General features: G+C 40.5%; 1 protein-coding gene across 7 annotated transcripts in view; it reads right to left on the bottom strand.

Annotated features, from left to right (window-relative positions):
• TBXAS1 (thromboxane A synthase 1) overlaps positions 1 to 25,310 on the bottom strand; it is a 264,202-nt gene that overhangs the window by 71,061 nt on the left and 167,831 nt on the right. For all 7 annotated transcript variants that reach the window (XM_064654786.1, XM_064654787.1, XM_064654788.1 and 4 more), the window contains 3 exons: positions 22,429 to 22,517; positions 19,810 to 19,958; positions 17,725 to 17,855 (listed from right to left, as the gene is read on the bottom strand). In XM_064654786.1, the coding sequence (XP_064510856.1) occupies positions 17,725 to 17,855; positions 19,810 to 19,958; positions 22,429 to 22,517 (369 nt within the window). The remainder of the gene's footprint in view (positions 1 to 17,724; positions 17,856 to 19,809; positions 19,959 to 22,428; positions 22,518 to 25,310) is intronic.

Raw genomic sequence — 25,310 nt, 5'->3', positions numbered from 1 at the left:
TATATACAGGTCACATTTTATAAGCTTGATTTGGCAACCACCTTTTTAAGTGAGACAACCTGTGTCACCAGGAAGTCATCAGTAAAGCACTGTGGTAGCTACCCAGATCCTTTGGAAAAAGAAGCACAAAATGCTGTCCCACTAAAAGTATTATTTTGTCAACCTTCTTTGAAAGGATCAAATTCAACCTCTCTCTAACACTTGCAGGTTTCCTTTGGTTTCTCAGTGAAATCACAAAAAAAACCCCAGTTTCTGACAATATATCCAATTCCAAAACATTTCAGAGAGATTGTCCTTTTGCTTTGTGCTTGAACACAAACGCTTGAAACAACTCGAATGCCTGAGCTGACAGCCCCCAAATTTGTGCATCTGGAGGTTGAGGACACAGTGCTCTCACAGGTGATGCTCAGCTCTGGAGGAACTGCATGGTTTGGTCATTATTCAGGAGTGGCTGGGAGACTTTTCAGTCTGGCAGATAAAACTCTTTAGTTTGCATTTTTTAACATCAGCTGATGAAACCATTGCAATGCTTTTATTGCAAATGGGCTGAATGTCTGATGGCAGGCATGTTTTACAAAGCAATTTAACATGCATTTAAAAACTGACTAAATTTAAGGCAAAAAAATAAAAACTCACTAAGTGCTCACCTGGAAAGTGGAGCACCTTTTGCCATCCTGGTCTGATCTTAATATTTATGTTAAAATTCCAGACTGTAAAGATTTTGTATAACTTTAGACTTTTTCTGATATTTTCATATATTATCATCACTAATCTACCATGCAAGTTTCTGGCAGTAGTTCACAGCTAAGAGGGAGCATTCAGTGACACTGCATTTGACATCAGAAGTTACAGTAATGCCTTTGCTTTCTACCTGAAAGAAAAAAGAAGTGTCTCTTCAATAATGCTGCAAAAAGGCAACATGAAATGCTGACCAGGCCCAGAAGGGGCAGGTATGTCAGCAAATAGATGAAAGCACTCGAAAATAGAAAGTATTAAACATGGTAACAAAACATATCTTCTCTATGTGACCAGTGTTCTTTTAAAAAATAAAAATAAAGCCAAGATGAGGCCTGAATTAGAGTATGATATGGATTTTATTGGCTGAGTTTGCCACTAAATCTTCCAAGTGACCAGTATGAATTACTGGTTAAGCACTGACCTGAGATGCTTAAAGCTGCAGTCCCCTTTTTGCCTTTAAAGCACAGTTATAACTGGTACAGCTTCTCCATCTGTAAAATTGGGACAACAAACATCAAATCTTATAAAACCCCATGAAGAAAAGCTAATGATGCTCTCAGAAAACCCTTCAAGACCTAGGATGAAAACAGATTTACAAGACTCAAAGAGTTTAAGGCAAAAGCATCATCACAGGGGGAAAAGAGCCCTGGAAGGAACTGAGCAAGTTATCTACTTCATCCCCTTGCCACAAGGCAACATCAGCCAAACCAGCACTGACAGCTGTTTGTCTAACCTGTTCTTAAAAACCCAGCAAACCCTCACTTCCCACAGCCTCCCCAGGCAGTCCACTCCAGCACTGGACCATTTTTCATCACTGGAGAGGTTTCCCCTCCTCCAGTGAGTCACTGCAAATATTGTAAATCATTAGATTTCACCCCCAACCTGTGTTTGTATATATTTATCTCTCTCTCTCTCTCTCTGTATATATATATACACATATATATATATAAAACTTCAGTGGGTCCCGTAGGTCTTTAACAAAGCATCATGATAACAGAAAAATCATAGTGTTGAAAAATACAAAACTATTTTCATGTAGTAGTGCCTCTACCCATAAGGTGAGGGAGAAGAGTGTTCAGGTACTGAGGGTTTCCTCCTCAAAAGTTTTGCACTTTTCTGACCTTCAAAATGCAAAGTTTAAAAGCATTAATAATCTACAGAAGCATGGGTAAGCCTAATTCAACCTGAAAATAATGCTGTGGGCAATTCTTAAAACCAAGGTTTTGTTAGCAACCCATCTCCCTTCAGTTTAAACTGCTGCAAGTGGCACTAGAGCACTCACATCTTGAAAGACAGCAGTCCTCTTCTCCACATGTTCCCACACAGAGCAGGGATGAAAAGAAATTTGAATTTCAGATTTAATTGTTAGTGAATGAAGAGGGAGCAAAGAACTGTTTCTGGTTGAGGCAATCTTAATATAGGTCTTTACAACTCTTCTTGAAGGAGACTGGTTTTAAGATCCTAGTCAGAGGCCTGACTTGGCTGAAGTGATCTGTAGGATGAAGAAATACTACAGTTATGGGTGAGAGAAAATAAGACACACATCTATTTGATTGTTTCATTAACTATATGGGCCCACAGAGAAACCCATGGCTTTCCTAGAGAGCTGGAAACCCTTCCAGCAGTTCTTCAGTGTAAAATCGAGAGGTTGCTCACAGCCTCATCCATTTACACTCCTAATGAACTGGCCCATCTCTGACTCTGGGAAGTTTCTTTCCAATACCAGGCTGAGCAGAATGAGCTGAGTGTCTAAGAGAAGTGCTAAGTTTTTCTCCACGAAATTCACTCTGATCGCAAACAAATGTCATACACTTTGTGGCTGCTGCTTGGCACCTCTGCCATGTTGGCCTGGCAGCCTCAGCCCAGGGCACAGCATAGCATTACAACCAGCACAACTCCCTCCATTGCATGCACACAAGGGGAAGGCTCAGAAAACAGCCCAAAATTCAATGGCTAGAGAGTGTTGTTATCCAGTGTTCTCAGTTCCCATCGTGGTGAGCAAGAGACACTGGTAGCAAATATCAGTGGACAGCAACCTCCTAATTCTGTATTTGCAAAACATTTAGGATAACACCACTCTGATAATGACTCCTGGCATTATCACAGTACAAACAATAAATATTAGATTTGAGTGTGTGGTAGCTGAGCTTCTCCTGCCCCACACGTGTTTTGCAGATTGAAGGTGGAGAAGTGAGCTTATCAGAATACACAGTGGGAAAACAGAGCAAGAGAAGAACTAACTGAGTGATGGGGTAAAAGAATAGTTTGTGCCAGGCCCCCTCATGTATGCCAGGGTGTGGAACAGGCACAGATTCCCAAGTCAGCAATGAGCTGACCATCCTACTTCACACTGTGTGCATGCGTTGTCTCCCAAAGCTTATCTGGCCTCCCAGCAAACACTCTGACACTCCTCCCCTCTGTTATTTGCACAAGGAAGGGAGGATACAGGAAGGGAGTGTTTTAGGCTAAGTATCTGACACCCAGAAGCTTGACCCTCTGCTGATTTAAATTGCTGACTAAAGGCTGCTGTTGCAGGCAGCCCTCTGTTCCTTTTCTATTTGCCACAGATTATAATTGTATTTGCTTAAATTTAATTCCTGAATAATAATAATTTCTTGTTTTAGCAGTTGCCTGATGTTCAAGAAAACGCACAGGAATGACATTATTGCTTCCTTATCCTTTGTTCTTCCTGCCACATATGCTCCTCTTAACATACTTGCAAAGTCCCACCACTCACTTCGAAGAGCCATCAGGATGTTTCCGGGCCATTCTGGGAATTTACTGTTCACATCCTGCCCTCTCTTATCTCTCCCCAGGGTTTGTTCAAGATCCTCTCTTTCTGCATTACAGGATATATAGATTGCATATGTTTTGAGGGAAAGAGCACCTCATTATTTGGCTTTGTGATGCCATTAAGTAATTTCAGGTAACAAAAAAAAAATATATTTTTTTTTAAGTAAACAAATCATGGTTGTGAGACTGATATAAATGTGCTGTTACCAGAAAAAAACCCAAAGGTACAGGTAATGTTATTTGCACTCTTTATTAACAAAATGGATAAAAAATTTGTCTTTATCACTTCTCCAAGCAACTGCTCTCCACTTCTGGCAGGCAATCCTACTGCTGGCTTATCCATTCATGATCACACCTGCACCCTTCATTAAGATTTATCCTGGATCTTCACCTATATTAAGCTGGCTTTACCTAAAGTACCTAAATGACACCTATATCTGACTCTTATGACTTGTGTGCATGAAGGGACAAAGGTTTCTACAGGTTCCTAACACAGTGAGTGAAAGCGGAATTGGGAAGGAAAGGATTATTTTTAGCTACTGGTGACCAACAACAAACTGTGTTATCCTCTGCAGTTTCATGGATGCTCAGTTCAGTTATGGGTTTTATCCAATAGATGGCTCCTCGGTAGCAGGAAGGATTCTCCCCTTGCTCTCTTTTCCTTCACAGAGTTTCAATATGACTTTCTAATATTTACACAGCTATTATCTTGCAAATATAGGTATTTTGTGCACGCTGATAAACACACAGAAGAAGCACGTGTGCGTGAATTAAAGAACAAAAGAAAAAGTAGGTGGCATTTTATATCCTTCATGCCACTTTGTCCTCTGCCAGTAAAGGGATGCATGAAAAATGACAGCCAGGCAGCCCTGTGGCCTGGAATGCTTCCTAAAATCAAACTAAAAACAAAAATACAACCACAGAAACATGAATATTAACAGCATGCCAAGTATGAGCTGTCTTTCTCCCCAAAAATATGAGGACATCTCCTGCATCTTACATATCCCTGACTGAGCAATACTTGAGGAACTTACAGGCATCATTACTCCTCTGTCAATAAAAGATTTTTCAAAAGAAAAAAATAAGGTCCTATGTGTAATTATCAATATGATGGACCAGAAGAGCTCTGTGTAATTGACAGGGTGCAAGTTAACATCATCATGACTAATCTGAGATGGTGAAAGTGAATAAATTTTTGTTGATATACAGAAAAACATAATCAGAAGAATAATAGCAAGCCCCTAAGACATTCAGAAAAATCATATTTATCCCATGTAGGCACTTGCAACTTCTCGAAATGAGAAGAACAGTTCCCAGTAATTTCTGTCCTGAGATCTATCTTGCACCTCACTCAGATCTTGTCAAAATCTCGACAACACCTGGCAGTAATCCCATTTTGGAGACTATGACCCTCTGGTCAGACCACATGATTAAGTGAAAACAGAACACCCACAATAAATAATAAATCTCATAGAAGCCAGGCCATGGCTCTTTAAATTCCTATGACTTAACACTTCAATGGGGCACAACTATAAGTCCACTACACCTGCTGTTAGCATCTAAAATAAAAACATTCCTAATAATAACCTTTATCCTTGAAATATTAAGCTGCTTTAAAAAGTGGGATAAAGGTACCATTTTACTACAAATATACATATAAATATGTAGCATCATAATATTAGCACAATTACAGCCATAATAACTGTCAAGAAAAAAATAACTGGTTAGTCCCTATTCAAAGCTGAGCACGATCAATGCTTATATTTCAGCACTCCAAAAGGACTTGACTAATTCTATGCCTCAAATCAGCTTTTTGCTGGCTAAAATTTAGAAAACTCAAACCAGCTTGCACTTTGCTCACTCCAAAATAAGCTCAGCAGCAATATGCTTAATCACAAGCTGCTACACTTGCTTCCCTTTACCCCTGAGCAGACACCCCAAACAGTCATTTATCCTTCATGTGTATTGTGCAGAGAAACAGCACATGTAAAGGTAGCCTCATAATCTGGTGATCCCTCAGCTCTGGGCATGCAGAAGGCTCTTTGCATGCTCAAAGACATTGTTCTTAAACTGCAAGGAGCAGATTTAAACCCTGGCCAGTCCCAATTATTGGTGAAATACAAAAGCACCATCTTTCCTCCTGCCTCTCTCTCTCAGGAGGCTGCCACCAGCAGAACTTACCCAGACCCAAAGCCAAACCTGCAGACTTTCACCCACCTCCTCTTTCTAAGGGGTAAGATATGAACATGCTAAAAAATCAGAGTTCACAACCGAAATGCTGACGATCATTTTCACTGTGGAGCAGTTTAAAACAGGCAGCAGTGATATTCATTAAGCTGTTAATAATGGATTGTGGCACAAAGCAATTTATCAAGTTTCCACTGTAATTAAAATCACTGAATATTTGGGCACTTGCAATGCACCTAGCTCTCCCTGCTTCTAAAGCTTTACATTTTAATGTGAATTATAGCTCCCTCTCCCCAGAGAGCTACTAAAAAGCCAATTTTAATTGGTATGTTTTTAATTGAGATTACATTATTAAAAAGTGTACATTTCTGTTGAAGAGAGAAAGGAGGTGCCCAGCTCCCCTTTAGCCTCTGTCTCTCTTAGATACAGCTTGCTTATCCCAGCGGGAGGGAAAAATGAAGGGTAGATGCTGTGAAGAAAGTGGAGAAAGCCCTGAACAGCCACAGGCTGTGAAGCCTGGGCAAGGCTGCCATTGACTGCCACAGATGCAGGATTTCCTATGCAGATTTTTGTGAAGAAGAGGAATTGCCACAGTCGTTCAGGCTGCTCTTAACAAAAGGCAGATGGAGGAACGCCACGCAGGGATTCCTGCCTCATAGCCAGCTGACATCGAGGGCACGTTTTAGAAAGCCTCTCCTCAAGTTTTCCAGCGACAGACAATCTGTCGTTTTCCATAATAAGTAACTCTAATGTTAAATTATCCTCAAAATCCAAATAGGGCTGTGAGCGGATGGGGTCTAGCAAAATCCTCTGGCTCTGCTGGCTTCAGCGCACTGGAGGCAGGGGGTAGGTGGGGAGAGGCAGCCCCTGGGGCAGCCTAGACACAGTGGCAAGAAGAGAATTACCCCAGAAAACCAAGTTGTTCACCTTTGTGCACTGAGATGGTCAGACTGCCTTGTCACCAGGTTCAAAAGAAAAGCAATTTCAGGTACTTGGCATCCAATTGCTGGCCACATAAATGGTTCTCCTGCTGGCAAGATGGACTGTCAGTGTCTCTTATGAGTATGGATCTGCTAAGGTAAGTAGACACAAGAGAGAAGGGAGAAATATCAAAGGAGTGCAAAGTAGATAGCAACAGTTGAGACAGATCAAGGGGAAAACCTCCAGAGATCAAAACATGCCAAAAGATGGACAAGATGGTTGAACAAGTATGAAATACCATGGAATGGCTGTTTCATAACTGCTTCAGAAAAGGTCATGTATTGCAAAAAGAAGGCAGCGTGGGGGGCTGAGAGAGGTCACTGTAGGCAAATAGGGCCACAAAGACTAACAGAGACAAAGTCAAACATCACCCACTAATACCACAAGTGCTGCAACTCCCCCTCTGGTTCTGGAAGTGACTTGGGGAAGAAAAATGGTGAACCAACAACAGAAAAAAGGGGGGAAAAAGGATGAAATATGAAAGACAAAACTGAAACTATTAAAACTGACAGAGAAAGAGAAAGCTCTGTTACTGTAATTAGGTCAGTAAATTTGTGATTTTTTTTCTAAATTAAGAATTTAGATGCTATGCTCCAGTTACATATGTCAGAAGAAAGTCTGCTTGTAGAGGGAAAACACCCAAACATCCTATTGCTCTGAGCAACAAGGTAAAGTAAATACATGAAATTCCCAGTCCTACTCAATAGATCTCTTGCAGATTTAGATCAAGAAAAGTAAAAACAAAACAAAATAAAAGACTACGTAAACAAAGATTAGATCTTATATCCCACCTTGGCATTAAAGGTCACCACTTTCTTGTGCAGAAAATTAATCTCCAGATTACTTAAATTAATGTATTACTCCTTTTGCTTGCTGATTTGAAAACCCCCCACCCAGATTATAGATTAAGCAGGGAAAGGAAGAGCTTTCAGTGACCTCCAGCAGGATCTTCTGAGAAACTTGTGGGGAACAGACTGCAAAGGTAACATACAGAAGAGATGAGGCACAGTAAGAGAGAGAAGTTACAAAAGAAAGGGAATGCACAAAACCTCAGGGTGACAATTTTTCCTTTCAGCCAAAGGGGTGAATACTGAGACCATACCATGAAGGAAAGCAAATGACAGGAAGCAGGAAAAGACAGGCTGGACAAGATTTGCTTTATGCCAACAGAATCTCAAAGGGAAACTGTGCTTTCAAGCCTATAGGAAGATGAATCTGAAAGACAGACGTATCACTGCTTAGGCTGGATATTTTGCACAGATGAAAACATGCAGCAGAAAGGCCAGATTACTTGCTGATTTGGCATGTATCAACAGATATATGACTACATCAGATTCTACTCCAAGTGCTAGAAAAGAAAGGCAGCTGGAGATGCTTTACTCCCTTCCTAGAAAATAGATACCTTTTTCTCAGCTCTGGACACAACAAAATCACATTGGGTACATGTAACTTCCATGGCTTCAACACTAGGAACATTTCCCCAAAGACACAGTGACCCAACAGGTTACAACAGCCTTGATTCAATTATTTTCTCTGATCAGAGTATCAGGAAAGTTGCTGTCTAACCAAGGGGACAAACTTCATGTTTAAGGTCATGAAAGAACAGTATTGAGTACTAGGTATAAAAAGTATTAAAGCCAATGCCACATCCTCCTCAAACAGATGGCCTTTCAGAAAGATTTAATCAGACACTGAAATGCATGCTGCGAATACTCATTACTAGAACAGGATCAGGCTGGGACAAGTGGCCAGCACTGACGTTATTGCCTACAGGGAATTACCACAGGCATAAACAGTATTTTCAATGTTTGAACCTCTCTTTGGATAGCAAGCACAGGGTCCCCTTTTCATCAGAAAGGAGGGTAAAGCAAAAAATTCATGATGGGGTGGGCCAGGAGAAGCAAAAGACCTTATAAGGAACAACTATTTTTTTTTTGGCTTCCTTACCCTCTGGTTTTTTGCTGGTCAAGCCACCACAAAATTCAGTGACACAAACCAGTGTTTTCTGGATCCCACCTTCAAAGAACAATGAGCTCTTGCTCTTCTTATTTTTATGGACACATAAAACAGAGCTGTGACCACTCCCTCCCCTTCAGTATCAAGAAGAAAAACAGGGTATAGCCACAACAACCAGCACTTAGAAGGAGGGGGAAAAAAAAAAGGAAAAAAAAAAAAAGAAAAGAGTACTTTAGATCTCTCCCTTCAATGATGGGGTCAGTTTTTTTGAAAAAGGCAAGTTTGCCTTTCAATTCTTTCATCTTCCAGTTTTTCAGAGAAATTTTACTGCAGACATTATTTGAAAGAGTCCTTAAGCTATGTTTTGGCCTGGATTTTTGTTAAACAGTATATGGTAAAATCAGTCACTTAAAATAAATACAATTTTTAGAAGTCACTAAAACCCTTGACATTACCAACAACTGAGCATGTGGGTTTATTTTTTTTCAGTCTAGATGAAAAAGCCTTTTTTCAACACTGAAGAAGCCACCCTTCTCAATTAAAAGATGTTTCTCATATGCTGTAGGTTAGCAAAGCCAAATGTCCATCTTCACTTCCCGCACCGGCTGGTGAAAACAGGAGGAAAACGCATGAAAAACTTATTGACAGAAGCATTTAAGTCCTTCCCCCTTTAACTCCGAAGGCATTCTGTTGACTTAGTGACTTCCTGTGGATTAATGCAGCTACAGGGAGCATCTGAACTTCCCCTGTTCTGCCCAGAAAGGCCCAAAGTTATGATTTCTTTGAAGGCCCTCTGGAGGAGTTCCACCACACGTCTCTTAAAAATTGAAGTTAGTTTTTCCTGCATAGATACTCACATTTTCCTGGTACTATCTGCAAGATTATTCTTGGCACCTCTGGATATGCAAAAATGTAACCAGACTAATCAGCATGAACAACCTGGGTTTTGATTTCATCTCTGTCCTTTGGTACAAGTCTACGTTCTTGCAAACTGAAGCATAATCATCCACCCTTACTCAGCACTGGTGAGGCTGCACCTCAAATCCTGTGTTCAGTTCTGGACCCCTCACAAAAGAAAGACATTGAGGTGCTGGAGCAAGTCCAGAGAAGGGCAACAGAGATGGTGAAGGGTCTGCAGCACCAATCTTATGAGGAGTGGCTAAGGGAGCTGGGGGTGTTGAGCCTGGAGAAAAGGAGGCTTAGGGAGAACCTTATCACCCTCAGCAACCACCTGCAAGGAAGTTGTAGCCAAGGGGGGGTTGGCCTCTTTTCTAAAGTAACAAGTAACAGGACAAGAGGAAATGGCTTCAAGTTGCACCAAGGGAGGTTTTGACCAGATATTGGGAAATAATTTTTCACCAAAAGGGTGGTCAGTCATTGAAACAAGCTGACCAGGGAAGTGGTTCAGTCACCAACTCTGGAGGTATGTAAAAGCCATGTAGGTGTGGCACTTGGTGGACATGGTTTTGTGGTGGACCTGACAGTGCTGGGTTAATGGTTGGACTTAATGATCTTAAAGGTCTTTTCCAATCTAAATGATTCTGTGATTCAATGTGAGCAGTGCTCCAAGAAGTCAATGAGATGGCTCATGTACATGATAGCACTTTGAACCCCAGATTACAGCTGAGGTGGGACATGTGAAATATGAGATAGGGACACCACTCCCGTCACCTCCTGAAGAAGAAATTAAGATACACTGGAGTGGTTGAGAAAGACCGAAAGGGAGTGGGGAGAGATGGAGGCATCAGAGAAAGAGTCCCAGATGCCAAGATTATATTGTTAGGGTTGAGGCAGGGTTTGCTAGAGTGGGGCAGATAATATATACACATGATACCACCTGCCTATTCCTTGTCTAGAATCCATAAAGTACTCTGAGACATAACCAAGGAGACAGTAGAAATGCTGTGTTAGAGCAAAGGGTGAGCAATAGGCAAGCAGATCTGGTATGTGCCTGCTGGCAGCAGGTAACCAAGCAGATATTTGCTGACTTCTTGAGACCGTAGTGCTCATAAAGCGCTGGGCTCACAGGTGTGCTGGGTTGTAGAACTGGGACAGATGCAGCAGTAACACAAAACTCTTCCAGCGCTCTCTACCAACACTCCTCGGGGAGGTGAGAAAGTTACTGCTCTCATTACTTATTCTGTCCTTGATCTCTTTTGAGCAGAGAGACTGCAGAACTACATTTCATGATGAAAGTACCTCAGCCAGACACTTCAGTCCAGGCCTGAAACCCAAAGATCACATTTGGTAAGCCTGCAATTCATCCTTGGAAAGATAACAGCAGACTGATCAAGAAATTACAACTGGTGTCCAAAAGTAATAGGGATTTCAAGTTCATCTCTATTCAAGGTTTTGTGGCTTTGCTATGTTTAAAGACCCACTTCAGAAATCCTGAGAAAGTCACAAAAGGAATTACATCTTTAAGAAAAATAAATAAATAAATAAATACATCTAAAAGAAAATATTTTTCCTCAAATGTGAGAAAGAAGGAACACAATTTAAAAAGCAAGGAAATGGCTTGATTCCTAAAAGAAGGTGAATAACTAAAATGCCTTTTAACATAATGCTACTTTTTTTTTCTCAGAATCACTGTATGCTGCCCAGGCACAGACACCAGATTTAATGTTCAAAAGGTTTTTAACATATTCTAGAGGAACGGTATCCTTCTGCTTAAAGCAGCAGAAATACAGGTTTGAGAATTGTATTCAAACTACATATTTAGCCCAAATTTCGTCTATATCTTTAAGACACACATTTACCTTTCTGAAAGTCCACTTTGCATTTCCTCCTGACAAAGGCAGAGAATAATGAGATGATCAAACCATGAGAACCACCCAGCAGAACAGAATTACAGCATCCCTCCTACAGACTTAGAAAAACAAAAGGACCAGAGTGATCCTTTGTTTTAATGACTTTATTAATCAATAAAAATGGATTATTTAATATTGCCATATAGTGCGTATCCTTATATGGACACCGCTTTCTTCCAAATATAAACAAATTTTGCTTGGTTTTCTACAAAGGCAAGAATACTGCACAGTCTTAGAAGGTGTCTAATCCTCCCATCTGCTGTTTCTGTATGAAAATATTTACTTTTTAACATCTGTACTGCATTTACACAGTTCAAACACACACATAGCCCCTGGACTGTACATAGTATTTAGCAAATTTTTAACTAAGTTTTCTTTGTAATTGTATAGTTTTCCCTTGACAAGGAGAGGATCAGACTTTTTCAGGAGGATTACCTCTGCTCAACTCATTTCAAGCAGCTCTTGAATAAAATAGTTCATTAGTTCATGAAAAGGAAAAACTCCAGGGAACTGCTGGGGAAGGAAGAGAAAAGAACAGAGTGTCAGAGTAATTAGGTTTTCAGATTGTCCCTTATCCTCCAGAATGCAGGTACACACACACACACACACACACACACACACACACACACACGTCCCTCTTCACCTTAGGGGAGCTCATTGCATGTTTTCCCTGGGAATCAGTGTTCCAGAGATTGAAGTTCTAACCAAGCCATCATTTCCCAGAAAGATATTAAAAGATACCTCTTCCTTATAGCACATTTTGAATGCTAGTCCATAGTGCAAGAGCAGCCCCATCTCCTTTGCAAGTATTTAAATACCTTAGTTTCAGAGTTATTCAAAATTCAGTTTCCTGACCTGGTTGATGCTGACAAACCAAAGGATCTCCACTCACCAGGAATCACTTGTGCCTGCCCAGGCACACAGGCAACCTGGGAACAGCAGAGCCACTGACTGTAGCTACCAGGGATCAGGAAAAAGATTGGCCAGGAATGAGAATGGCAAGTGGGGAAAACTGGAGGGGTCTGCAATTGTCCACTGGCAATTGCTGACGAGAGGACAACCTCTTTTGATCTCTGCCTGGCACAGCAGAGTAACAGAGCATCCCAGAGCCATACCAATCCACAGGACGCCAGATCATCACCAGAATTGACAACACTGTACAGTTTTTGTGGCTTTACACCACATGGCTCAATGGAAAGCATAGCTCACAGCAGCACAGCCTTCACACTATTCTCCTGTGGTTCCTTCTGTCTGTTCTGCATTTACATTAAAAGCATTCAGGTAGTCTATAGGTCTCCATCCAGACCAACTAAACTGTGAACTAAAATACCAAAGAAAACAGTTCTGGTGATACTGTCCTGTCCTTTGTCACCCTCTCATTTCACATCAGCTTGAGACTACCAAGAAGGAGCTGATGATCATCAGAAACATCACTACTGTCGTGGCATGGATCTGTGACCTTGAATTATGCATTCACAGAAGACAGTATGACTGGAAAAATCAGGAGATGTCAGAACAATGTGTTGAAGTCTTTATGAACTCTTCAATTCTTCTTGTTAAAGGATGCATAGTTTGAAAAATGGATTTTCCCACAGATCTCTTGTGATTTTCCAAAAATAATGTTTTGCAATACTCTTAAATTGTTACATTCCAATTGCTATTACTATGGATTACAAATTAAACTCTGGACTTCCATCTGCTGACAGAGGGTTTAGTTTCAACCCACAGTTTTGGAAAGGAGTTTCAGTTTTGAGCACTATGAAAGACTCCTTCATTTAGATATCATAATTTAAAAGAAACTGGTAGGTTATGAACTGAGCTATATCATGATATAAAACAACTCTTACATGAATAAGGATTTGCATATCAGATTATTAAATTAAAATCTATCAAAGATCATTTATTGAAATAAACAGTCTATCTGCCCTGTTTCTGGAAACATTTTGCCTCAGGGAAAAATTTAAACCTGGGCAGATAATCAGGATAAGGTATTTGAACACTTAAATCCTGCTGGAGTCTTCAAAGTAGGTGTTAAGTGGTGCATTAAATTTGTGCTTTTTCTTCTGAGCAGGGTAAATTTGCTCTTCTGTAAATAGTGGGAAAAGCCTTTTACAATAATTTGAATCCATGAATAAATGTAACATATTAAAATTTCTAAAGTACAACCACTAAATGTTTTTGTACATAAGCCAAATGAGTTGAATATCCAGGACTAAAATTATTCGAGTGACCACAGAAAGATAATATATAATTAAAATGACATCTGCACCACTAAACGACAGGATGAGAGAAAGTGACATCACAGATCTCATGTAAGCTGCAAGCGTATTATTAGATCTAAACCTGGCTGTAAAATTACTATCTACCCATGGGATTATCTTTAGGCATTCAGAAGCATTGTTTCATTTACTGATAGAACAGGGATGATAACAGGCTGACTTTGCTTGCCACGTTGTTTTTTGGCCTTTCTTTATTCTTTGTTCACATTAGCTGCAGATGAGCTGCACAAGCTTCAGCTGAATCACTGTCATGGAGCTTTTCATTGTTTGCTCCAAAGGCTTTTTTCACCCTTCCCACCACCCCCTACCTCAAGAAAAGAACCCAAAAGTATTTTTAATGATGTTAAAATCAATGAGGAGTAAAAGATGCACACAATGTAACATCTAGGAATGTGGCAACCTAAGGAATACCCATTGGCCTGATGCACCTCAGGGAGATAATAAGACTTGGCTTACAGCTCTCAATATTAGCAAAAACCAGTAGCCACCAGTTATATCTTGGCTCATTAAAATTCAATGCCAAAATTTCAAGTGGCTTCAGTGGGTACATTTCATCATTTGAAACCTAGGACACAGGACATAATTCTCCTTCACATGCAGGGCTACCTGGGATACCTAATCTCTACAGATTTAATTTCTGGATTAATTTTAAAAAACCCTGCATTTTGATCTGTTTCACATACCATTTTTATGCCCCTGGCAAATTATTAAGTTGCCCGGACTTGTAACGAGACTCATGCACCACCAACCTAAACCAGTCAAAATTCTAAGAGCATGTAACAAGACAGACAGTGAAAAGGGAAAAAGAGGAAGCTCCAAATTTTCCAGCCACTTCTGAAAGCCACAGTAATAACCCTGAACTGCAAAGGGGATTTAATGTGCCCTTAGAAATCTGGTCCTAAGTGTTTAACTCCCAGCATTTGAAATAGTTCCCACATGCCAGTTTTGCAAACTAGGCAAAAGTCCAGGAGCAGATGGGTCCATGGACTTATGCATACACTGCTAAGGCAAACATGGACTTTGTACTTTCCTCCACACTGCCCTGATACTGGGTAGCTACTGCCATGTGTTATCTCTTACAGCATCTCCCTATATTCCTTCCAATATAACCTTATACCTCTGCTCCATCAACCAGTAAAACCTGCAAACAGGCTGCATATGCACAGATTTCTGCCTCCTGCTCTTGTCACAGAATATGCTGAGTTGAAGGGACCCACAAGGATCACTGAGTCCAACCCTTAGCCCTGCACAGGACCATCCCCAAGAGTCGTACCATGTGCCTGAGAGTATCATCCAAACACTTCTTGAACTCTGTCAGGCTCGGTGCTGTGACCACTGCCCTGGGGAGCCTGTTCCTGTGCCCAACCACTCCCTGGGTGAAGAATCTTTTTCTAATATCCAACCTAAACTTCCCCTAACACAACTTCAGGCCATTCCCTCAGGTCCTGTCACTGGTCACCACAGAGAAGAGATCAGTGCCTGCCCCTCCTCTTCCCCTCATGAGGAAGCTGTAAACTGCAATGAGGTCTCCCCCCAGTCTCCTCCAGGCTGAAAGAACAAGTGCCCTCAGCCACTCCTCACATGGCTTCCCCTCAAGGCCCTTCACCATCTTCAGTGCCCTCCTTTGGACTCTCTCTAATAGCTGATTATCTTTTTAATACTGCAGTGCTCAAAACCACACACAAGGTAAGGCTGCACCAGAGCAGAGCAGAACAATCACCTTCCTTGACCAGCTGGCGATGCTTTGCCTGATGCCCCCTGGACACAGTTGGCCCTCCTGGCTGCCAGGGCACTGCTGACTCATATTCAACTTGCCATTGACCAGGACCCCCAGGTCCCTTTGCTGGCACTGCTTTCCAGCCTCTCATTCTCGAGTCTGTGTGAACATCCAGGGTTGCCTCATCCCAAGTGGAGAATCCAGCACTTTTCCTTGTTCAGCTTCATACAGTTGGTGATTACCCAGCCCTCTAATTTGTTGAGGTCTCTCTTCAGGGCTTCCCTGCCTTCAAGGGAGTCAATAGCTCCTCCCAGTTTTGTGTAGTCTGCAAACTTGTTTAGTATCCCTTCCAGTCCTGCATCCAAGTAATTTATGAAGATTTTTAAGAGCAAAGGCCTTAAGATGGAGCCCCACTAGTGACAGGTCACCAGTTTGATGTTACCCCATTCACTGTTACCCTCTGTGCTCGACCTGTTGTCACTAATCTTGCTTTTCTTTCCATTTTCCCTTTTATAAGGGAGTGACCATCTCAAGTATAGTGAAGGATTCCGCTGATGATCAAAGCCCTCCATGCTACTGCCACAGAAATACACTACATTTTATTAATAATAGTTAATACAGTAACTACCTTTAATCCATGTTGGATTATTTCTTTGTCCCTTTTATCCTTTGATAACTGATACACAGAACAGACTTTTCATGCAGACCCCTTTGGCATGAATCTTCGATCCAAATCTTTCCATACATACAGCCACATCAGTATGCCATTAAAAGTTCTCACTGGACCTGTGCATTAGAAATGAGGCGTCTGCAAGCAGCTTAGATACACCATTCCTGTTAGAAAATACTCCTCCACCACACAGCCTGGGCCAGCAACAATATTTATGAACCATGAGTTGTTTGTGGCCAGTCAGTGGTGCTCACCATCTTTGGGATGTAAAGAAGGACAAAGACTCAAAGGCTGGTGAGGGTAAAGACCAATGAAGGTGGGCTGGAGGAACGACCAACAGCACGTGGTGACAAAGCACAACACAGAAGTGAGACTTCACTGCAGAAAAAGTCAAAGAGCAGAACATGCAACACAGCAAAGAGCAGCAATACTTCTGAATATCAATGTTATTTTTAAATGTCTTCTGGAGGTAGACTAAAGGTAAACTAAAATTCATTTTATCCTGAAAGGTGACAGCTGGGGTGAAGTGGTGGGGCCAAAAAACTGTAAAAAGTTTGGAGGACCCAGTCTCATCCATGCTGTTAGCCCATCACCATTGCTCTTCATCTCAGAAACAGACATCTCTTATATTTCAATATTAACAGCTTCTTTAATGTCTGTGTTGTAGTGTGGTTCATCTCAATTGTTAAAATTTGTCTCAGCTACCTTAAAAACAGAATTCCCACTGATATTCTTTGTTTCTCACTACACATCCATAATTAATTGGTTAACTTATTTTTAGGGATACTGTGTGCAGTCTGCAGTAAAAAATGGTCCAAAAAGACAAGCAGACCTGAAGAACTTTTGTATCATAGAACTGAAGCACAGGCCTATTTCCAAATGCTTCATATACCAATAATAGAGAGATGTTCACAAAAATGCATGTGCCTTCAGATACTTCATAAACAACAGCGATCAAAAAACAAACAAAAAACCCCTCAGACTGCCTTATGACCAAACAAAGCAGGAATGAATTATTTGCTACTAATGCATATCCATTTATTTGCATATTTCAGGTGGTATTTTCTACCTTCCTAGTTAGCCATCTCTATATCAATCGACTGCTCTAACCAGACACTCAGGTTCTTTCCATGTTGCAAAGCTGTAGGAACCATTGCAGGGCTTATAAAATGTGCCTCAGCTCCTAGGTAATGATTGGGTTAAAACACTCAGTGGGGCCTTCTTTTTCTCTGGTCCTTAAGGAAAAGTAGCATAGACACAATACCTGAGTTTAAGACAAGAAGAAATTCTACAGGGTGAATCCTTCCTTCTGGGTCTAGAAACTAGGTTGAAAAGTTATGCTAGATGTAACATTTTCTGCATCCTTACTTGAACAGAAATACTAAAAGAAGCAATCTTGTAGTGTGTTAACAATTCTGCATAAACACCAACCCTGCCTGATGGTACATAAAGCTAAAAGTTAATAAAATCTTCACTAAAATACTCTGGCTGTTCGAACAGACTGAGTTTACTTTTTAAACTGAGGCTTATGTCACTTACAGTTTTTCTCAAAACATTTGCTTACCCATATATTTATCACAGAAATAGCCTTACCTCAGCTGCATCTTGCTGGTGCCTGTAGACAATTGCATTTTTTATGGTTTGGATAAAAAATCCATTCAGTTCCATTTGTTTCTTGTTTGGAAAAATGCGTAGCAGTGGGATCATTATGAATGGGAAAGAAACTGTAAGATATTTTAAAGCAGAAAACATTGAATCAGACTGTGAAGGCATATAATAGTCTTCCCCCCCCTGCTCCTTTCATTAAGATTATAAAACTCATCAAGTGGAATGTGTTCCCTTTGTGAAACCTGTTTTTTCCTCTTTCCCTCTCCCTCTTTTTCTTCCACCCTCCCAGGCTGGTAAAGGATTTCCTTTTAGAAATGCCATGCTGTCCAGGACTCTCCTGCCAGACAGATGCCTTCCAAGCTTGCTTTCACAATGCTTCAGGATTTTGGTTCAGCTTTTTGATGCCACAGAGACACCACAACAAAGTGGAGCATTATTTCCTCTGCCTACCCAATTACACAGAGAAGGTGTGGGATCTTGAACTAGCCTGGCAGCTTATGGCACCAATCTATGCAATTGTGTAGTGTTCATTCTCATTTACAGTTTTCCAGCATTAGGGAACATACAAGAAGGATGAGGACAAACTCTTTCTTTATCAGGGCCTCTTGCAATAGGACAAGGGGTACTGGTTTTAAACTAAAAGAAAGCCAATTTAGATTAGATATAAGGAAGATGGTTTTCACAATGAAGGTTATAAAACACTGGAACAGGTTGCCCAGAGAAGTAGGTGGTGGATGCTCCATCCCTGAAAACATGCAAGGTCAGCATGGACAGGGCTCTGAGTAACCTATCTAGTTGAAGACATTTCTGCTCATTGTAGGGGGTGTGACTAAATGACTTGCAAAGGTCCATTCTAATCCAAACTGTTCTATGATTCTATTTTATTTTGCTTCTCTAAACAGGCCGCACATTCTGGAAGAATGGTCTCCAGTCCATGGCCTTCATAGTCAGGAACTAGAAATCTGAGTGAAGTCTTGCATCCTAATAAACCCCTCATTAACTTATGAACAACGTAAAACTAACAAATCAGTCATTGGACAAACCCTGTCCTGCCAACAGAGCAACACAGTGTGGAAATTCAGACCACATAATGAATCAGCAGAAGAGATGAACCAAGGAATCCAACCTCAAACCCTACAAAGACTTGCTTTAATGAAGGGCATACTCTTAGACATGTAGGGGCACATTTCTGTCCCTTAAGAAATTGATCACAAATCACACTTCACAATCAGGTTAAACATTAACCCCGGGACAATTTGGATACACGACTCCAGAAGGAAACAGTTCATGTGCTCTGAGTCCAGGAGCAATCTGTAATGCCAGCAGGATCAGATGGGCACAGAAAACTTTGCCATTGTGCCACCTGACATTACTATGTGCAGGTCTAGACATCAAGAAGATAAAACTTCAATAGGATTGATTATGGTGTGGCTTCCTCATCTACAATTCTTACTGCCCTTGAATTAACAAGACCATCATCACCATGAAGCCGTAGCTTCTGCGTCCTAGAATTAAATGGTTTTATACCCCACTCGTGCATTGCTATCTATTCATCTGACAATAAGTGCATTCACTTCATGATGCCTGTTATCTTTATCCTTTATAGCCACTAACCAAGCTGCTGCTGCTATTCAAAAAATAATTGGGAGGACTTACACTATCTGCTTATGCTCCTCCACCTCTTTTCTGTGGTGGGTTGTTAATGTTGTTAGCAGATGGGATTTCAATCTCTACCACGTTCAAAAAACTTTACACTTAAGTGCTGTTACTCTGTTTTAATGAGAAGTGTACAAATACAATAAAAACTGCAGGACCCAGAAACTTTTCTCTCAGGTGAACCTGGAGCATTGTGTTCCAAGACTCTCAGTTTCTGGAGCAAGTTTCATTAATGGTGACAGAAGCTGCAGAGCATATGGTGGAAATCTCGAGGGTGTATTTGGCCTGTAGGTTGCATTCTGAACACCTCTGAAATAAAGTCAGCTATAAATCTTCCTGCTATGGCTTCAGTATGTTCAGAATGACTTTTAGGAAGTTACCATAAGGAAGAAAACAAATGTAGACTATACTCACGGATTAGAATGAGGAGAGGCTTAAACAAAGACATTTCAAAGAATGTTCTACAATTCTTAACAAAGGGGTCATCAGGATTCTTCTTGGAATCCACCTCAGTACCAAAAGCTACGCTACCAACGACATCCAACGTAAAGCAGTTGTAACACCTGCATTGAATTGAAGAATTATACATTGTTATCTAGAAATCACATATCCATTAGTATCTTGCTTCTACAAACATCACATAGCATTAATTTTTGCCACTGAGTTTCTTCTTCCTTTTAGATTTGAGCTTTGCCAACAAGAGATGTTTCCATCATTCTGACAAATGCTGATGCTTAATAACAGTCACCTTCTCTCCACATATAAAGTGAACATATTTTCATTTAGCTCAATAATTCCATCAAGAATTTATTAGAAATAAACAATTTAATTTTTTATTACCTAGAAATCAAAGGCAACACGTCATCAGAGATTCATAAGCATTTTCTTAGTATGCATCCTAATAAAAGAGATCAATCCTTTCTCATTTTAAACTGCAAACCCCACATCTATTACCAGTCCCGCCTAAACTCTCAGAGACAAGAGTTGCTTAAATAAAATAACACTGCTTAAGGATTTCCTTCCTCTTCTCTATACCTCCTTTGTAATGTAAATCCATGGACAAAACCAAGAGGAACTGCCACCATGTGAAATCTGTATCTCTGCAGAGGAGCAGCCAGTGCTTCAAGAATTACAAATCACCTGTGGACCATGATCTAGAAACTTCAGAACTTACTGAATCTCTCCATGCATATCTAACCATCTATCCAGTTGCCTCACCATCTTTATTTTTCTACTGGGCTTTAGTAGCTATTTAGTTTTGAGATAAGTGGATTGAGAATGTAAAATATCCTTGAAATTTCATCCTTCTGATCTGTGGTCAAGTCTGCAATGAATGTTCTTCTATGATCTCTTACAAAAGGCTAATTTCAATCTCTGGGGTTTTAACCTGAATGAGCATGTACGAAGAGAAGGTCAAGAGTCAGGCCCATTATATCCTGTGTACATTGTGAAGCAGTATTTCTAAACTATGATCTTTGGGCGCTGTCATTCTGATGACACCAGATCAGATTTGAAAGATTACAACAATACTGCAAGGTGAAGTAACTTCTTTGGGTCTCCAACTCTTACAAACACACACATGAAAAAAAGAAAAAAAGAATTTTTAGAAGCTGAAATGTTAAAAAGAGCATTCATTGCTACAAAACAATAATTTCAGAGGCACTCAATCATTTATCTCTCCAAGGTACTGAAAAAGATCTTAAAAACTAAATTTTGACTTGTTGGCAAAACACAAAATGGCTAAAGACAACTAACATACAAGATCACAGGAGGTTACAGATATGGTATTTACATCCAAAACCAGCTCCCAAGGCAATTCTGTGAAACTGCAGTGGAATGAGAATCACATTTATAACTGTCAAACCTGCTGAAATGGTAGTATGGTAAAACAACTGGAAGATCATGTTCTGAGATGGTCAACATCATTCATTTATGCTTTCAAAAGTTCTTTTCCAAAATGCCTCTTGAGAGGTGAAACCCTATAATAGATCAATAGCTATGAGACCAGGCAAAGACAAAAGAAAAATGGAAAAAAGGGAAAAGTCTGGAAGGACTCAAAAGGTCAATTTTCATCAGAGCACTCAGCTAGTGTAATGTATCTTGAGATTTTATAGCATCTCTTCAGGTGTTTAATAAAGAGATCTCCGTACACACACATACACTTGCATGTGCACATGTATACATGTCCTTGAAAAGAGATGAATGAATTGTGGCTAAACACCCATTTCTTCAGATGAAACAATATTATTTGTGCTTCTTCAGTTTGAGGAAAATCATGAAGAACTTCAGAGGGCACTGACCAACCCAGCAAATGAAGTGTACACAAAAATAGGGCCTATTAGAAAGAACGCATTCAAACCACTCATATGCTGCACAGTGTCCTAGAGGAAATGCATCTACTCAGAGAAGACAGTGTTGTGAACAGTTCAGTGAAAACCTCTGATGAAAGAGCAACAAAAAAGATAATATGATATTAAATGCATAACAAATGAAAGCACAATATGGAAAATATTAAAATGTCATTTTATAAACCAGTGGTGCATTCTCATCTGGAGTACCGATCCCGTTGTTTCACAAAAGGCTAGTGTGCCATGAGGGGGGATGTGAAGAATCTGGTAAGAATGATTAAGTGCTCAAAAAAACCTCATATAAAAAAAAGCAAGAGTGTGATGGACTAGAGATATTTGAGATCAGATCAATTCTTATACTTGTACATTATTGACAGACTGTAGTGAACAGACTGGGTGGGGATTGACGCAGCCCTCCTTTCTGCTTCCAGCTGTTAAAACTTCATTAAACAACCACTAGAAATACATTAGATGCTTTACCAAAATTACTTTTCAAGTATGCAATGGCTGCCCCCAGGAAGAAAAGGAATTTATCAGACACATCCTCTATTAAACTATGATCTCCACTCTTAAAAGTAAGGGAGGAAGAAAAAACTTTTATACAGTAAGTGCATATTTAGAATAACTGCTGCTACTGACTTTTTTTTTTTTAATCTGCTACTAATTTCTGGCATGTAGAACATACCTCTGGATATCAAAAGCTTTGCCAGAATCTGCGTAGACTTTCAAGTTACACAGCAGGATGTCACAGGCCTGGTTTATTAGTGGTGTCATCTAGAAAGGAACACACTGAATTGTGAAAAACATGAAAATCTTAAGGAAAAAAGAAACCAACAAAAACAAACAATTATTCACAATTGTTTTTATCTGGCAAATGGGATGGAGCTCTCAGGTTCCTCTGCAAGTGTAGTTAGGCACTTATGCGCAGGTAATATGAAATGTTGGCACTGTCTGCTAAAAATAAACCCACAAATTACAGGGGTGACCTTCTCCAGCTCTGGGCCTAAATACAAGAGGCTCTGTCACTTACCTGACCTATGCTTCTTGCTCCCTTGTGGCTACATACACAGAGAGCTATCAAGCAAAAATATCCCCCTCTCTTTCTAATCATTCCAGCTGAAGATTTATCGTGATCTGTACTTAGAGTACTTTACACTCAGGTTACATATGCTCCAGGGCAGAAAGAATAGTATTTTCCAAAGTCACAAAGTCCTGTAAAGGTATTGGCATCAGAGTCCCAGCACTTCCATCCTGCTGTCTCTCGGTTTGAGGGATTTAACATGTACATTAGAAAACCACCCTGTGTACCACTACAGGCAGCTGAGGGCAAACTGCTATTGCTACATGAGGAAAGGATTTTCTGGATGATGCTATTAAATGGACATTCACATGATTTATTCAACTAATTGTTCTTTCCAGTCACTGACACATGATGGTCGGGTAGACTTACCCACAGCCTGGCTGTAGCTCACAGTGCAACAGTCTCCTCTCTAGGGCTTCAGTGAAACCATAACACAGGCAACCAAGAAGACCTCATTAAAGTCTCTCTTTCTTTCTCTTTAATTTTTTACATATGAAAGGGATCAGACACTTCCTTGATTACACCAACTACAGGGGCAGAGGAAGGGTATAGCAGCAATCCAGCTGTGAACCTAAAGGAATTATGTCCTATGGCTCTTTCCCACAGAGACTGCCAAGAGATCCTTACAGCCTACAACTTAATACCACAGTCTTGCCTCAATAATTATGCCAGGCACCCACAACATACACACAGAAACCTGCCTCTCCTTCCTGAACAACCTCCTTCAGCATACGGATGTCAACAAACATGAGAACAGACTCGTCCTACTCCTCTGACATTTTTGTTACCAAAAAAGACTTACTGCAGCCTTGCCGCACTCTCTGAGAGCTGTGCAGCCTGCCCAGCCAAGTCCATTTTGCTTGGCACTTCTACCTCTGTGAAACTGGCATAACACTTTGTGCACAGGCACACTGCCATCCTAACACATGGGCAAGACTATACACAGTCAAAAGGCCAACGCGGGAGCATCCAATATGTTTTCCAAAGGCAGAAGTCTGAGTCAAGAATGTGTCTAGCTGCTCTCGAGGTCCCGTGCCTATACAGGAGAAATTTCATTTCAAAGCCGGGGTGATTTGGGCTTTGCCACAGTCTCACAAGACAATTCTGAGGGCAGATTAGTATTTGGTAACAGTAGCTGTTATGTGTTTGGGAGGGGCACACCATGTTATGTGGCAGTTCTCTTTCCCTTTTGGCTTTCCAAAGAAGATCCCCTGCAGTGAGCTGCTTCTCAAATGGTTCAACAACATTAACACATTTCTTTTCAACAGACTGAACCAGGGTGAAATATTTTATAATCTCTGAGTCCAGCCCCTCCAATGAATTGAACCAGTCAAGGAGAACAAAATGAAAATCCGTATTTTAACAGGTATGATGTTTCCTAAACAGATGGTGATCATTTCAGATGTTCCTGTTATTGCCTTATTTTCTCTTTTTTTTCATCACATCACCAGATCTGCAACCACCCAGCTGGTTGCTATTGCTCTTCAACAGCTGGCAGAGATATCAGGGGCACGTCTGGCCAGGGCATCCCACAGCACCTCTGCACTTTCCTCATTCCACCAGCTTTCAAAATACTGTTGCAATTAATTTCTAGCCATAAGGTATTTTTATTAGTAAATCTAACCAGGAAAATAAGGAGGGGAACACATGGATTTGATTTATTGTTAGCATGACAGGACAGAGTCATATCGATGAGACAATTATTTGTGTATGAAAGCTACAGGGGATATCTACATGAGAATCGTAGGTTCTGTTTGAGTTTTTATTCCCCTGGGGGGTATAAATTAGTCCAAGATTGTGAACTACAAAGACCACAGACTGAAACATTCTCAAGTCCCTTAACACCTCAAACTCTTTGTCCAATTGTCAAGAAAAATAGTGTTGGGGGAGGTGAAATATACCAAATGTTGAAAACCAGCACAGAAACAGGCACGTTGATCTACACTGCCTTGGTATCAGTGACTTTTTATATATTCTCATTTGCCAGTCAGAACATAAAACCTGCATAACCTGCCTGAGATTCAGTTCTTGGTAGGTAAACAAACCCCAGCTGCTCTGTGTTCAGATTGGCTGAGAGGAACAGGATGAAGAAAAATCTAAACAATATGGTCCCTGTAAATATTTGATCTGCCAGTTATCTAATAGCAAGAGTAGCCCAGAGTCCAAATTTCTTTCTTTTTGCCAAAGAAGAGCATTTGGGGTTAGGGTTTTCATGATGCCAGGGGCTTTGCTGTTTAAATCCTGCCAATATGCTATTTGGCACATAACAACAATTAGTTTCTGCTTCTGCGTACACACAGCGCATGTGGATGTTTGCACTGTTCAAAGGCATCGGAGTCACGTTCCTCTAGTTAGATGTGGCCCTCGGTATTCATTAGTATTATTATTCCCCTTATTATTAGCACAGCAAACTAAAAAGTAGAAGGCTGGATCATGTTCACTGTAGACAGACACACTGGAGACTTTACTGTTCGCATACAGAAGCA

Source organism: Pseudopipra pipra, chromosome 5, assembly GCF_036250125.1.
Source record: "Pseudopipra pipra isolate bDixPip1 chromosome 5, bDixPip1.hap1, whole genome shotgun sequence".
In the NCBI taxonomy this organism is placed as follows: domain Eukaryota; kingdom Metazoa; phylum Chordata; class Aves; order Passeriformes; family Pipridae; genus Pseudopipra; species Pseudopipra pipra.
This window is presented reverse-complemented; position numbering and strand designations above follow the sequence as displayed.